This window comes from Mastigoproctus giganteus, chromosome 8, assembly GCF_048544385.1.
Source record: "Mastigoproctus giganteus isolate SK-2022 chromosome 8, ASM4854438v1, whole genome shotgun sequence".
Lineage (NCBI taxonomy): Eukaryota > Metazoa > Arthropoda > Arachnida > Uropygi > Thelyphonidae > Mastigoproctus > Mastigoproctus giganteus.
In genome coordinates this window covers 101301707-101319254 of record NC_143582.1, presented here as the reverse complement: position 1 = coordinate 101319254, position 17548 = coordinate 101301707, and the positions used below count along the sequence as shown (strand labels likewise).

The 17548-nt window shown below is 37.0% G+C and overlaps 1 protein-coding gene across 4 annotated transcripts in view; it reads right to left on the bottom strand.

Annotated features, from left to right (window-relative positions):
* The window catches only part of LOC150081741 (ATP-dependent RNA helicase DDX55), a 596429-nt gene that overhangs the window by 355890 nt on the left and 222991 nt on the right, over positions 1-17548 (bottom strand). For all 4 annotated transcript variants that reach the window (XR_016547250.1, XR_016547251.1, XM_090378843.1 and 1 more), the window contains one exon: positions 9561-9685. Coding sequence is in view for 2 of the 4 variants with exons in the window: in XM_090378843.1 (XP_090234969.1) it covers positions 9561-9685 (125 nt within the window). In the remaining 2 variants the exon portion in view is untranslated. The remainder of the gene's footprint in view (positions 1-9560; positions 9686-17548) is intronic.

The following is a 17548-nucleotide window of genomic DNA, read 5'->3' as shown; positions in this document are numbered from 1 at the left end:
TTCTCCAGGACCGAATTGATTGACAAGACTCTCATCATATACTCCCTCCTATCGTGTCTGGTCAGAATTGCATATACTTTCAAATTTAACCCTATCTAGTGACTTTTTTCCAGCATTGACCTCTACTTGTTAAGTAAATCTGCAGATCTCTTACTCTTAAGGTCATTAGTGCCAATGTGTACAACAATATCACCTTTTGTGCCCTTAAAAGATGATATCTGCCCTACAAAGTCATCAACTTTTGCTCCTGGCAGACATACTCTGTTTCGTTGACGTAGCGGTAACAGTTGTGTAGGAGGAAGCGTTCATAATGGCATGTCAGCTGAAATGTTACTCCAAGTTTGAGGTATGCGGAACAGTATGATTTTTGTGGGTGAAACATTTGAATTGTTCTGAAATTCATCATGAAATAACGGCAGTGTATGGGGAAAATTCAATGTCATGTCCAGCCATAGTGAAATGGTGCCAGCAGTTTGAAAGTTGTTGTTGTTATTTGGTTTTTAGGAGCATTAGCAACTAAGGCCATATTGCTCCGGGGATATGCGGTGGTCATTCCCTGACCTTTCCACATCCTCCGTATTTGGTGGTCACAGGCTCGAACCCCGGTCTAATCAAGAAGCATGTGCTATGCATTGCTGCTCCTGCCCTGCCCACCTGGCTACGGAGGTGCCAGCAGTTTGAAAGTGGTCGCACAGAATTGATGCCACACAAAGTGGTCCCCCACAATGCACACACAACTTGCTCCAAAGTTTTGGATGGTAGGTATGGCAACATCCGCCATACAGTCCCGATCTTTCGCCTTGTGACTATCACATCTTTAGCAAGCTGAAAGAACATCTAAGGGGACAATTTGCAAACGATGAGCAGGTGCAAGCAGCAGTTACACAGTGGCTGAATGACCAAGGAGCGGATTTCTATCATCAGGGAATCGAACGTTTAGTCACACACTCCGAGAAGCGTTTATACCAACTCGGTGACTATGTGGAAAAGTAGTGCAAGGTATGTGCTTTCTATTGCATAATGTTACATACATCAATAAATGTTTCTTGGGCTACAAATGGTTAAGTGTAACTTGAATTACTCTCATACATATATGTGGAGAATTTCTTATCCCTGCTCTTTGCCAGTGATTTCTCATAATCTGCCTTACCCAGCCTAACATTTTTGTGACACTATTACAGATCAATTAGCTGTTATAGGCTTCGGTACTTGTTATCATTCTGTAACTTTTCCAAGCTTTTTCTGTTCAAGTAATCTGGCAACTCCATTATTCATCCAACTTGGAATCCTCCTCATGGAGTAATTTTTTTAATGGTACATACATTAAAGGCTTCTGTGATTAATATCCTGAAAGAGGCCTCTGAGGTCGGGAAAACTCATATCTAGGAAATAAACTCATACACCGACCATTGAACAAAATTTACTGTAACTAAAATTTTTACAAATAGTATAAAAACAAATTATTTACAATAAACTAATAATTGTATATTGCGGAATACTAAAAACTGTAATAAAAGATCATTTACCATAAAATAAGCTAAAATATAAAATTAAAAGTGCTAAAAACCTGGAGCTTTCGAGAGCATCAGCTCTCTTCTTCAACAGTAATATGACTTTCTGCAACATCTCCTTAAATAGCAGGTTCACGGTACTTCCACATGTGGTATTTCTCCGTGGTTCAATCGGCACATGGTCAGAACCGGAAGCGGAAATGTCTCGGGTACATGGCAAATAAAATCGTTCATCCGAACTTAATACAATTGTTTCAAAAATAGGATGAATACGCATGCCTCTATCTCTATTCATGGTATTCTTACTGGATGAACCAATCCATAAACCCTCGAGCCATTTACGCTCCCAGTATCCGTGTGCACGATCCAAAATAATAGCATCCTCTGGGGAGATTTGATGCTGCTTCTCCCAAAAATGTTCGGCCACGGCAGACTTACTGTAATCAGCAGTTCTTATGGCATTTAAATGTTCCCCCAGACGATCCCTAAGTCGTCGTTTTGTTTTCCCCACATGTGATTAATGTTTTAACGTTGTACCATAATTCAACTGCATTTGCTCTCTGGGTAGATAGATATCTGTGAGATATCTACCCAGTTAATAGAGGCAATGTAGCACCTTAAGCCATCATAATTTCCTTTCCTGAAATTATAACCCTTTCCTTTGCCTTTAACTACTGCTACCTCTCTCTTCATCATCTACTATAGAAATCCGTGACACTTCCTGCTACTTGTTCCTGTACTGTCAGCCCTATTATGTCACTAGTTCATGGGTGATCAGTTCTAGAATATTCTTTTCCCTAGCACTTTGCCTGACATGTTAATACAAATAACAATCGTCTAGTTGATTTAAAAATTTTGGTCCCCCATGTCGAGTTTCCTCCCATTTTCTCCAATCAATCAGAGGCAAATTAAAATCAACCATAATAAGATGCTTACTTACCCATTCCATTTGCATGTAGAGGCTCTCATCATAATCTTCACAATCAACTTGACCCGTAGATTACTCCTGCTTTCAATATACCTCTGCTTCAAACTATCTGACACCATATAGATTCTATACTGGCATGCAAAGCATCAAAATACAAGCTTTCATTGCACTCAGGCTGCTTTTGATAAGAAGTATGACCCCACCTCTACCCTATCCTTCCTAAATACATTGTACATACCATACTGAAACTCATCATCTCCTATTTCCAGGTGACACCACGTTTCTGCAAGCCCTATTACGTCAACGTTAATTGTCCCAACCAGCAGTTCGAATTCACTCATTTTGTTGGCAAAACTTCTGACATTACTGTATAACAATTAAGACTTGGTGTTCTTGTATAGTTAACTACCCTGACACTCCCCTTGAAGTTATTTAAGCTTACTTCCTTGGCATTAGATTACCCCTCATTTGAAGCGTTTTTGCCCTAAGAACATCTTGCTAATATGAAAGAGGTTGTTTATGCATGGGCATGCCACTCCCATCATTTCTACTACCAGTATTATGAATGCATCATTTATTCATATCTCATATTGTGAACACCTTCACAATGAGTTGCCTAAGTATTGCACTACTTTGAATAAGTAACACTCATCTGGTAGAGAAGACTACTGTTACTTATTCTCAGATGGGCACCACCACCACCCAGATGGCACCGTTTCGAAACTAGTTGGCCTCATCATCAGTGGGTGAGCAGGTATCCCGTTGCAATAATGACAACCCAGTTATGAAGTATAACTCCACAATATGAGAGATGTTTGATAGTATGCGTGGTTTAATCAAAAAATATTTCTTGACTGAATGTATAACAGTATGAAAGAGGTTGTTTATGCTTGGGTATGGCGCTTCCATCATACTACCCAGGTAGTATGAATAAAACGTTTATTCATATCTCATATTGTGAACACCTTCACAAAAAAGTTGCCTACGTATTGCACTACTTCAAATAATTCATACTAACTGGGTAGTAGTAGACATTGAGTCAAGAAATATTTTTCAATTAAACCATGCACACCATAAAGCATCTCTCATATTGTGGGGTTATACTTCATAACTGGGTTGTCACTATTGCAACAGGGTACCTGCTCACCCACCGATGATGAAGCCAACTAACTTCAAAACGGTGCCATCTGGGTGGTGGTGGTGGTGCCCATCTGAGAATAAGTAACAGTAGTCTTCTACCAGAGAAGTGTTACTTATTCAAAGTAGTGCAATACCCAAGCAACTCATTGTGAAGGTGTTCACAATATGAAATATGAATAAACAATGCATTCATACTACCTGGGTAGTAGAAATTATGGATGGAAGTGCCCATGATGGAAGTGCATAAACAACCTCTTTCATACTCTTAGACATTCAGTCAAGAAATATTCTTCTATCTTGCTAATATGATCTGTTGCAGTGTATGCAAGCATTACTTTGACCAATACCATTAGATAAATGCATATCTATATTATCTATATGAGTTGTCCTGCAAACTAGTAGTTTCCCTGAACCGTTCAATCTCCTCACCTTAAAGTGCCACAACCAGTCAACATCCTTTTACCGTCCAACTTCAAAATCACACAACAACTTTTCCTCTTCCTCGTTTATTCATTCGACTTCTGTTTTCTGGAACATTCTTCCTTCATACATATTGAAAATTTACAATCTGCAGAAGTTCAAGTCTAATGTCAACAAATACCTTTATATTCTCAACCTTCAACCCATGCATGGCACTAAGTACTATAGGTTCAAATACCTCTTGTGTTCAGGGATTTTCATTAAAAAAAAAAAAAAAACATTCACACTTGTAATATTAAAGTAGAAAATCTGAGATATTACTTGACAAGTAGAGGGCAAAGTTGAAAAAAAGTAATGAGTAATGATTAAATTTTAAAGTGTCTGTAAAATTGCCCAGCTAACACAACAGGAAGGAGTATATGAGAGCTTTGACAATCAACTGAGACTGGAGAGACCATAAAAAACTCATTGGGCAGACTTTTTTTTAGGAATGGTCTGTGCTTGTTAACAGGAAAGAATGACATTAGATAATAATAATTAGACATAGAAGGGGATACAAGAAGATATTAGAAGTTTATTATCTAATGTCATTAAGGCAAAGTTAGATAAGTCCGAAAACCTGGGAGTACATGGATGAAAAGAATAACAACCAGAGACAGAGGTGATTCATGCACTAAAAAAAAAGTGTTCATTTTTGCAAACCGAATTTTGATTCTAATAAACGGCGATTCTAAAAAGTGAAAAATGATGAATATTATCCACAGGCTATAAAAATAAAGATATAAAGCACAAATTTACACTTTATTACCAAAAGTTTATTACCAATTAAATGATGCGTGAAAATCGGAAGAATATTATCCACAAGTTAGCAAAATAAAAATAAATTTATACTTAAGTACAAAGCTTAATTAATATACATATCAATTAAACAACACTTTGTAATATGATTATAATTTTAAATAGTCACTTATTTTAGATTGCTTTAAATTATCACTACAAAGTCTATTTACAGATTTTTCAACATTGTATAACAGTCTATAATCACAATCACTTGCATTAGTTTCTTCCAATGCTCTCCTCAGGATGGCTATAGCTTCGTGAGTTTGCTGTTTTGTAACTGGAATTCATTCAAGTTCACCTTCATTTTCGTCCTCCTTGGCAAAATTATCAGTAACAGACTGGGCAATTTCTTCTTCTGTTAAAGCTGCAGTAACTACCTGAATATAACAGATTGTACAAACAGGGATTGCATGACAGCCCAAGGCTTAACCGACCCAGGCACCTTGGTTGCAATGTGGTCAAGTAATGTGACCTCTAGAAATGTCCTTTAGAAAAATATCACAGAGGCATTCAAAATTGATTCTTATAATGAAGCTGTGATTCTAATAAACGATGAAAGTGTAATACATTTTATTGATTTGAATCGGTTCTTTGAAATTTGATTCTCTAAAGCGGCTGATCCTAATTACCAGTGATCACTATAACCGGCACTTACTGTACTTCTATTTGGAACTCGTAGCAGATTTCAAGGCCTGATGGGATTCTTTATGGAACACGAATGCATGTAAACATGCAGTACACCAATGCTAGGGGTATAGTAAATAAATTTGATGAATTTGAAGTACTGATTAAGTTATCACATATGTACATTGTAGGGATATTAGAGATGTGGTGTCACTCAGACATGAGATAAAGATTTTGAATATGGGAAATACAATGTGCATAGCCAGCACAGGAGAGTGGGAATAAACAAATAAAATGTAAGGCAATGAGAAACGGTCTATGTTATCGGCTTCATGATTGTGATGAGTATAACAAACAATTTGTATGGTCAAATAGAGTGGTCCAGTAAATCGAATTGTCTTATAATGGAGGACTAACTTTGCACATATTGACTGAATCCTGTTGGCTGGTCACACACATACTTGTGTATGTGTGTGACCAGCCAACTGGTAGCAGATAGCAGGACTTTCGTTGATTTAGCGTATGAATGTTTTCAACACCAGCATGTCAGAGAGGCAATAGGAAAATGACCTGATTATCAGTAGCAACCTTTCATGCATTAAGACCCTGAAGGTAAAAGAACCACTTTTGGCAGTGATAACAATGTACTGATGTGGGATTTACTTAAAAATGTAACTAATGTCAAGGAAAGGGAAGAGCTTTTGCTTTCTTTAAGATGACAACTGTGGTCTCAGACAGTTTTGAAATTCTATACAGTGAAAACAACTGATGGTGTTACCAACAGCAAATTCTAAATGAGAACATTCAGGGAAGTAACTGTAGATGCTCTCAGGCTTTTTTATATCAATTAAGAGAATGTTTGAGACTTAGCCCTAAATGGATGTCAGATAATAGTAGTAGCAGAGGCAATGATTCAAGAAAGCAAGCTTGTATAACATCAGCAAAAAAAAAAAAAAAAAGCCCACATGCTTCACCCATGAATTTATTTATTTCTTGAATTTATTCAAACCATCCACTTCCACAACAGATGGAAGTCTACTCCAACAATCAACCACCCACTGACTAAAAGCACACTTCCACACATCTATTCTGTAACCATCCTTCCCCAATTGAATTTATGCCCCTTCATTTGTGTAGCCTCACAAGAAGAAGAATGTCATTAACATTTAGCTTACTCAATCCATCCAAGGCCTTAAACACCTCAATCAGATCTCCCTGCAGATGCCTCGTCTCCAGATGCTGCAATTTGTAGAACTGAAGCCTTTCTAGGTAAGAGCATCCTTTTGTTCCCTTCACCAATCTGGTTGCCCTTCTCTTCACCCATTCCAGCAGATCTGAAATCTTCCTAAAGTGAGGCCTCAAGGCCTGTAAACATGACTCGAGATGCAGTCTAACCATGACCTTGTACAAGGGGATAATCACCACCTTATTCCTGCTAGCAAAGTTTCTGTATATCATTGACAAAATCCCATGACCTGCTCTGGCAGCCTATCTGCACTGCTCAGAAAACTTCATATCTGACTGCACAATTACACCCAGGTCTTTTTCATTCTACACTACCCTGAGTGTAGTACCACACAGGTGGTACATTTCTCTGTGGTTACTGCTACCCATATGAAGTACCATGCATTTTTCAATGTTAAACTTAAACTGCTCTTTCTAAGCCCATTGACCTAATCTTTCTAGATCTTGTTGCAGTAGCATACCATCATTAACCACCCTGCCAAACTTTGTATCATCTGCAAACTTTAGACATCAAGCCTGATGATGATATCAGAAAGGATGTAGAGTTGCTAGAACAAGTACAAAGAAGGGCAACAAGATTGGTGAGGGGAACAAAGGGATACTCTTACAAGAAAGGCAAATTTATTCTGCAAATTTAAGGTGATCTGATTGAGGTGTATAAGGCCTTGAATGCGTTGAGCAAGCTGAATGCTAATGGGATTCTTCCTCCTGCTCAGATTAAGAACCTGAGGGGGCATAGATTCAAATTGAGGAACGAAAGTTGTAGAATAGATGTGCAGAAATTTGCCTTTAGCCAGCAGGTGGTTGATTGGTGGAAGTTGATAGCCTAAATAAATTTAAGGCTGAGCTGGACAGGCAATTTGGAACAAATGGAGGGGTGAAATGGGAGGGGTTTTTTTTGGCTGATGCTGCATAAGCTTGCTTTCTTACATCATATGCCTCTACTAATGCTAATACCTTCATCAATATTATTAGCAAATATTGAAAACAACAATAGGCCAAGCACTTAATCCTGAGGTACTCCTCCAATAACATTAATCCACAAAGAGTGGTGCCCACTGATAACCACTTAACTATCCCTTTATCCATAGCAGTAACCTGCCCTTAATGCTGCATTGCTTCAGTATCTGACATGAGACATATCAGATACTGGAGAAAACTGAGGTATCTGACATGATACTCATGGCAGAGAATAAAAATGTATTGGTTGCACATAAATTATCAGGTGATACATAGGCCTACAGTAGATAAAAAGTAATCTACAATCAAGTCACAAATGAGGTTGGGCAAGCTAAGGCAGATTACAAGAAGTTACAAGAAAGAATGCAAAGACAAACAAGAAAGATTTCTTTATTTATACAAACACTAGAAGAAAGAGGACGAATTATATGGCCCACTAGATATAAATGATTTAACTGTTAATGAATCTTTTTTTTTTAAAAAGAAGCTAAATCTTTTTTGTGTTTAACTTCAACAGTTTCTCTTTCACTTTCCTCTCCATTATCACAAAACCATTTAACTTCCTACTAGAAGTTTACTTACATTAGGCATCCCTAAAAAAAAATTCCTCATGTAATTATGTAGATTCAGAATACTCATTCAGGTGTCAGCAACCTGCTCAAGGTTGCTGACACCTCAGGTTGCTTTCACTTTCCTCTCCGTTATCACGGAGAGGAAAGTGAAAGAGAAATTGTTGAAGTTAAACACAAAAAAGGCACCTGCTGTAGGTGGGATCTATCCAGTTATATTAAGGGAGGCAAGCAAAAGTGGTTAGCAAACCTTTAACCATAATTATGAAAGAATCCATTTAGCATTAGTAGAGGCATTTGATGCAAGAAAGCAAGCTTATGCAGCATCAGCCAAAAAAAAAAAAAAAAAAAAAAACCCACTTCCACTTCACCCCTCTGTTCGTTCAAAATACCTGTCCAGCTGAGCCTTAAACTTATTTATTCTGGAGAATTGTCCAAATTTGATCCCCAAACAGGAATCAAAGGGTGGAATGAGTAATAACAGACCTGTTAGTTTGACTTTTGTTCCAGGGAAAATAATGAAGTCACTGGCTAAAGAAGTAGTCCAGAACTGTACACACAGAAATGTAGTTATACTGCAGCCACTGCACAGATTTGTTAAAGGGCAGCCTTCTTTAACCAATCTGACTGGATACTATGAGAGTGAGAAAAAAATATGGCGGTAATTGTACAATCAGATATGAAGTCCTCTGAGCAGTGCAGACAGAATGACAAGACAGCCCATGAGGTTTTTTCAATGATATACAGGAATTTTGGCTCTAGGGAAAAGATGAATTATAGTGTGGTATTGAGCAATGGTTAATCTTCATCTTGACGCAGCTTGAATACTGCATACAGGTTTCGGGACCTTATTTGTGGAAGGATGCGAATCTGTTCGAGTGAGTGTAGAGAACAAGATTACTGAAGGGAGCAAAGGGGGTCTTCTCTCACCATCGAAGAATAGTTGAAACATCCAAAGGCTAGACACTGGTTACAAGATCTGATTGAGGTGTTTAAGGCCCTAAATGGATTGAGTGGGCTCACTGCTGATAAAATCCTTCCTCTTGCTCAGACTCTATGCACATGAGGAGGTATAAATTCATACTGAGGAAGAACGGTTGTTGGAACAAACTTCTATCTGGTCTTGCAGAAGAGGAGAGTTTAAATAAATTCAAGGAAGAACTAAAACTTTTAGAGCAGGTAGACAGGTGATATAAGAAGTGTTGAGGGTTTGTTTGTTTATTTTTTCTTATTTATTTATTTATTTTTTTTTTTGCTGGTGCTGTATAAGTTTGCTTTCTTGCATGATGTGCCACTAATACTAATATATTAAAACATACTTACATTTTAAGAAGAGCAGAAAAATAATCTACTGATGCGCAGGTACAAAAAAATATCATGTGTTTCTCATTATGCCTCCTTTGCAAAAATGATATCAAAATGTTGAGTTTCTGATCTGGATGACATACCTAAAAAAAAAAAAAAAAAAACCAACCATTACTTTTAGACACCTCCAGATCAAACTTGCACAACTTTTAGCAAAATGAATGCAGCTAATAGATTTAAATACCTTATAATCTGTTCTGGAATAGAACTCTTACAATGGAAGTTCTAGATACCAGAAGCAAATGTATCAGAAATGTCCCTGCCAAGTGAAGCCAGATCAAAGAAATAGTATCGAGCTCAATACTTTGGATACAAAGCATGCTGTTAATGAACATGAGGAAATAAATATCTTCTGACAGTTTCCACAGAAGTATAAGAACCAGTTGCTGATATATCAGATGGATACATTGGAACATTTAATTTCGCAGGGTGTTTTTCAAAAAAAAAAAAAAATATATATATATATATATATATTTTTTTTTAATCAGCAAGTGGATATATGGGATGAATGGAAGATCCCAAAATTCAAGTAGTGATTTTAAATTATTCCTACCAAAAAAAAAAAAAAACCGGTAGTCTATCAATCTTTCAATAGATTACAGTGTTTCAATAGATTAATGGCATTTAAATAGCAGTAAATTAATTCTAGAAGAACCATTAAAAGGTGAAAGATCATTTGACCTTTTGAAAGTTGCCACTCAAGACAGTTAACCTAATTTAGTATATGTAGAAGAAGAGTTTTGTATGCAAAACTCTTTATTGCATACAAAAGGCACATGCCGTAAACAATACCCATCACGGTTACAAGTCAGGGGGTTTACAGTGAAGGCTAATACAATGTAATAAACAAGGATGAGATAGGAGAAAAAAAAATTAAAAAAAAAAAAAACAATATTATTACTAATTATACAAGTGTAGGATTAAACATTGGAGGAAAAAAAAGACAAATTTATATGTAGAATCTGTTCTCTTACCAATTATGAATGGTTTTCAATTATTTTATTTACTTTGTATATCTATATATATATTTCTGTAAGCCATTTTCCACTTATCAAAATTGTGAGCCAATGGAAGCAGCAGTTACAGACATGTGTGACCACTCATTTTAAAGCTTACACTATCAGGACATTGGGAAAAATAAGTTTTATGATGAAGTGCACTATCAACTCCTAAAAGGAATCATAACATTTGGAGCCGACCGGGCTAGCTGAGTGGGTAAAGTACCTGCCCGGCAACCCAAAGGTCGCGGGTTTGATTCCCGCCTCGGGCTTGGATCAAAGTACTGCAAAAACCTTGGGAGGTGCAATATGGCCACAGAAGCCGATGCGCCAACAACTACCAAATCAAAAAAAAAATAAAAAAAAAAATAACATTTGGAGTTCAAATTAGTGCAGAGTGCTTTATAAAAGAGTTTGTGTTGTATTATAAAAATATGAATTGTGCTGTGCTAATAACTGCATTGTATTATAAAAACATGAATTGTGCTGCTCTAATATATTTCGTAAAATTAATTAAATGGTAATTTTCTCAGCTATGCTGTTTTCATATTTTAATTCAAGAACTGGCAAAGATATAGCAGATACATAATAATTTAGGTTGTGACAGTTTAACCAGCTTCAGAACACATAACTGCCACTAGGGCTAACTATGCTTAGCACTATTGTTTGAAAGTTTGAACTGAGAATTAATATATTTTAAAAGTCTGAGCCCATTTCTACTGTCCCCCCCCTTGGTTGGTAGAAGCCAATCAATTTCCAATAGGGAATAAGATTCTTTAGGGGAAACATCTGCTAAGAAGTCAGTATTTCATTTTTGATTGTTTCCTAGGCCAAATGGTCTTAGCTTAGGTAGCCTTTAACAATGGCTCTCAATGGGTGAGGAAGGAGGGAACTGTGGTGCCCTCTTTGAAAATTTGTCACAAAATTGAACTACAAAGGATAATTTAGGATGCTTTAGGTTGCACATACTATGCCACTGTTTTCTCTGCTTACAGTGACATTGTAGCAATCACACCCTTTGTGTCCATACTGCATAGATGTGAATGCAAGGTTTGGCCATCCTTGCAGATGTGGCCAAATGTATAGAAATGTTACAACAGAAATGTTACTTGTTTGTTTGTTATTTGGTTTTTAGGAGCATTAGTAACTAAGGCCATATTGCTCCAGGATATGCGGTGGTCATTCCCTGACCTTTCCACATCCTCCGTATTTGGTGGTGACGGGCTCGAACCCCGGTCTAACAGAAATGCTACAATAGTCAGGTGGCACATGCTTCTATGCATAATGTTAGATCACGTCACATTAGTACAGAATATTGCATACGATGAAGTTCTGCAATAAAATAATAAAATAAAACATTTTATTTATAAGCAGTATTCGTAACTTAAACTCATAAAGGTTTGTTTATAAGTTAATAGCTGAAAATATCGCTCATGCAGATTTTTATATTTCCCAAATTTAAAAATTTTTAAACATAATTACTAATGATATTTATATCGTAGAAAAGGATAAACAGGGTAGGAAGGAGGGAGGAATTATGCTCAAAGTTAGGAAACAAAATCTAAGGAAGTGTATCCAGTTGACATGGGTGGACGTGCAACTCAACATTGCACTGTCCACCCATGTGATATAAGCACTCGGAAAGCAAAAATGAAGGTAGCAGGGCACTATAGGCCTAATCACTATGATGAGTACAATGAACAACTGTACAGAGAAACAGAATAGGCCAGTAAATCAGAATGTTATTCAGAAATTTTACATTCCCAGATATTGACTGCAACTTGCCGGTTGGTCAGTAGCACACAAGGAAGGAATTTGTGGATTTATTGGATGATTATTTTCTACAGCAGCATCTTCAGGAGGCAAACAGAGGAAGTAATATTCTTGATTTGCTTATCAATAGCAATTCTTCAGGCATTAAGAATCTGCAGCTAAAGGAACCACTAGGTGGCAGTGTTACAGTGTGCTGATCTGGGATTTACTCAGAGATAACTACCATCATGGGTAAAGAGAAGGATTTTTGCTTTCGAAAAGGTGACTACAGTGGTCTCAGTTTTTAAATTATATACAGTGGAACCAACTGATGATGTTATCAACAACAAATTCTAAATGGGAAGTATTCGAGACAGTAATCATGGAAGCTACTAGGTTTTTGTTCCAACTAAGAAACATTGGTCAAGGTTTAGGCCTAAATGGATGTCAGATGAACTAATGAGATTCATGGCAAAGAAGAAAAAAGAAATGGAATGCATATAAACTGTCAAATGGCACAGGAGCCAATGGTAGATATAAGTTGGTCTGTAATCAAATCACAAAGGAGGTAAAGACAGACAGGCAAATTACAAAAAATCCTTAGCAAAAGATGCAAAGAAAAACAGAAAAGACTTCTTTACTTATGTAAATTCTAGAAAGAAGGGGATGAATCAGATTGGTCCACTTGATATCGATGGTTCGACGGTTGATGATCCTGCTTAGGTATCTGAAAAACTGAATGAGTATTTCGCATCTACATTCACATACGAGGAGATATTCGGGGAGGGTAATATCAGAAGTTTATAAAACTCGGGCATGGAGGTAAATGATTTTTTAATAACTCAGAGCAAAGTGGGGGAGAAATTGTTGAAGTTAAACATCAGAAAAGCATGTGGGGTGGATGCGGCAAAGGAGATAAGCAAGCCCTTAGCCATATTTATGAGAGCTTCTTTGGATTCAGGGGAGGTCCCCATGGACTGTAGACATGGAAATGTGTCCCCAATTCACAAAGGGATCAAAGGGTGACAGAATTAAATACAGACCTGTTAGTTTAACTTCTGTTCCGGAGAAATTAATGGAGGCACTGGTCAAAGAAGTAATGCAGGACCACCTAGACAAGAGTGCAGTTATAGTTCAAACAAAGCATGGGTTTGTTAAGGGAAAGTCTTATCTGACCAATTCTACTGGATACTATGATGCAGTCACAAAGGAACTGAATGCAAAAAATAATTTTGATTTCATATACAGTCAGTCCTCGTATAACATGTGTTTACACTACACAAATTTGATCATACACGATTTATAAATAGGGGAACAATATCGTATATAACACGAACCAAATTTGCTTATGCACAACTCGCCTTTGTGTTTACAAGAAATGACAGTCGAACACGGAAAATATATTTATGTTTTTTATATCAGTGAAAGGGAAATGCTTTTCGCCATAATAACGTAAAAACCCACACAATTCCAGTTATTGGTATTATCGCAAATGCAATTAGATCGAGTTTACTACCGGTTTATAATAGATTCCACTAACAGGAACGCAACTGGAAATTGTTTTTATTGTTTTATGGTAGTAATCCCCAGAAATGTGCTTTAGTGAATTGTGAGCTAGTGAGGTGTTAGTGTGTCTCTGCCTTTACAGTGTTGTTTATTCAGCTGTTACACGCACGCAGCTTTGTTTGTGTATCAAGCGTGCCTCCACATTTTGTAATTGTGCTTTATTCCCTAAAAATAAGTAAAATACTTAAAAGATGTGAAAAGGAAGCGTCCTGGTGAAGACACTACAGATTCAGAGAGAAAAACAAAAGCAATATCGATAAACAGAGGTGGACTGAGTCAAAATTCTTACCCGGGAAAATTTGTAGTGGCCTCATACCAGCATTTATGGCCAAAATTACACCGGCCTCCGACCCAACAGGATTTTCTCGGTAAGGCTTATGGCCAGTCCACCTCTATCGATAGAGAAAAAATATGAAATTGTGAAATGTTTTGAGCGAAATGAAAGACTATGTGATATTGCACATACTGGCCTAAATGAGGCAATGCCGAGAATTAGAAAGAATGCAGAGAAAATAAAAACAACTTTCGTAGCAGGAACAACTCGAAGTACTCAAAATCCATTAGATCAAGACACAAAGAATTGGAAGAGATGGAACGGCTGTCATCTGTTTGGATAGAAAATCAAACAAAAAAACAAGTTTGCTTATGATAGAAGCAAAAGCATTAGCAATATTTTATTACGATTATTTGTGTTTGGTAATGTTTTGGTTACAAATGTGTATTCAATCTTGGGTGGTCAGAACCTAATCCTATTTTCCCCATAGGGCCTGTTGTGCAATATAAATCATGCATTTATATTGCACAAGGATTTCTAGGAACACAACTATCGTGCTATACAAGGACTGACTATACTTGGATTTTAGGAAAGCTTTTGATACTGTTGCACATGGACTGTACAAATTGGAACAGTATAGCATTAAGGACAAATTGCTGCTATGGATAAAGGGATGGTTGAGCGGGAGAAGACAGAGAGTTGTAATCAATGGACACCGCTCTTTGTGGACTAATGTTTTAGTGGAATCTCCCATGATTCAGTGATCAGCCCATTGTTGTTTTCTGTATTTATTAATGATATTGATGAAGGTATATTTGGTTTAAGGTTCAAGTTTGCAGACAATACGAAGGTTGGGAAGATTGTTGATGACACTAATAACAGTATGCTACTGCAACAGGAACAATAAAAATTGAGGAGATGGGCTGAGAGGTGACAACTGAATTTTAACATTGACAAATGTAAAGTACTGCATATGGGGAGCAGCAACCCCAGAGTGACATATCAACTGTGTGATACTACACTCAGGGAAGTGGAGAATGAAAAATACCTGGGGGTAATTGTGCAGTCAGGTATGAAGTGTTCTGAGGAGTGCAGACAGTCTGCAAGAGTGTCTCATGGTGTCTTGTCAATGATATACAGGAATTTTTCTAGCAGAGATAAGGAGGTGATTATCCCATTGTATAAATAATGGCAATGCTCAGTTCACACAAGTACAGCAGGCCCCCGTTATAACGCGGTTCGCTTTACGCTGATTCGCTGTTCTTATATTATAACCACTATCTGACTATAACGCTGTCACAGATAACTATAACGCTCTTTTACAGATTGCATTTTTTGGCATATTTAACGAAATCGTTTCATTTGATGGAGTCGATAGCTTGAAAATGAATATAAAAAATATGGTTAAAACGTTTCCCCACACAAACTTGAGAAATATTCCCGCGCTCAGTGAAATTCTCTCGCGCGCTAATTTAATTGCAGTACAGTGACTTGTTACATAGTTCCGAGATCAACATTTTAAAAAATGATCAAGTATATTGCATGTAATATTTGCGTTATATGCATTTATCCGAGGTCTAGTCATCACTCAGTACAGTATTAGACATCGTGCATAACGGACAGTTTACTTGAACATTGTATCGTAATTAATGCAACCAACGCAGTTACATTTTCGAAGAGTTAATAATGGCCAATAAGCATAAAAAAGCAACAACGTCTGGGCGCAGTACGAAGACTATAAATGTAAGAAAAATACTACTGAATTTGAAAATTAAATTAGACGTTTTGAAGAGAATCGATTCCAGTCAAAGACAAGCGGATGTGTGCCATAATTTAGGACTTGCAAGTTTAACTGTAAGAACAATTATAAAAAAAAATAAAGAATTAATTTTAGCAGTGGGAAAGATAGCTGTTCCACTGCAAGCAACAAGGGCTAGGCCGGCTATTAGGATTGAAATGGAAAGACTTGAACTAATTTTATTGAAGATAATATCCAATGCAGAATTCAGTTAAGTTAAATATTATAAATAATAAAAGAGAGAGAGAGAGAGAGAGAGAGAGAGAGAGAGAGAGAGAGAGAGAGAGAGAGAGAGAGAGAGAGAGAGATTAGCTTATATGATGATCTGAAGAAAACACCTAAAAAAAAAAAGTGGAACCATTTAAAACTAGTAAGGGCTGGTTGAATAGATTTAAAATCCAGGGAGAAGCCGCAAGTGCAGATCAAGGAGCCGAAAGTTTCAAAAAGAACTTGTTAAAATTATTGAAGAGGGGTATTATGTGTTATACTTCTCAACAAGTTTTTAACATAGATGAAGCAGGACTTTTGTGGAAACGATTGCCTACAAGAAGTTTCATATTGAAAGAAGTAAAAACATGCCAGGTTTCAAAGCGGCGAAGGATCGATTGACTTTATTGTTGGTGGTAACGCTGCGAGAGATTTAAAATTAATACCCCTTTTAGTTTATTTGGAAGAGGGCCAAAGTTCAACCCAAAATCAACACATTTTTCATAATTAAATTAAATCAATTTAGATCAATTAAATTCATGATTTTAATTGGAATTTTAAGTTTAATTTTGATACATAAGTAGTTACCATATAATTATATACATATGTAATGTAGAATATTTTATAAGTACAAATATTTGAATATTAAATATTTTGACCGACATTTGTGTATCTTTTCACTACCGCTTATTGTTGATTAGAAAATATCCTATGGCACCGACCGCAACTCACAAATACATATGTTACCTTATGGGAATTCGGGGCTCGCTTAGCGTGGATTCACTTAGCGCTCTGTTTTTCCGGAACGCATGATCAGCGTTAAGCGGGGGTCACCTGTATTGAATACAGGTCTGGATGCCTCATTTTAGGAAGGATGCAGAGCTGCTGGAACGAGTACAAAAAAGGGCAATGGGATTGGTGAATGAAACAAAGGGTTGCTCTTACGAAGAAAGGCTTAAGCTCTGCAAACTGCAATGTCTGGAGACTAGGCACCTGTTGGGAATCTGACTGAAGTGTATAAGGGCTTGAGCATGCTCAATGCCGATGGGATTCTTTCTCTTGCCCAGATTAATTGCCTGAGGGGACATAAATTAAAATTGACGAAAGACAGTTGTAAAATAGGTGCGGAAACTTGCAGATGGTTGATTGATGGAATAAACTTCCATCTGTCATAGTGATAGCTTACAGCTTAAACAAATTCAAGGCGGAACTAGACAAACATTTGGAATAAATGGATAGGTGAAATGGGAAGGTTTCCTTTTTTTATTTTGGCTGATGCTGTATTAGCTTGCTCTCTCACAGCATATGCTGCTACTAATGCTAACCTCCCTTCACACATATTTAATGAAAA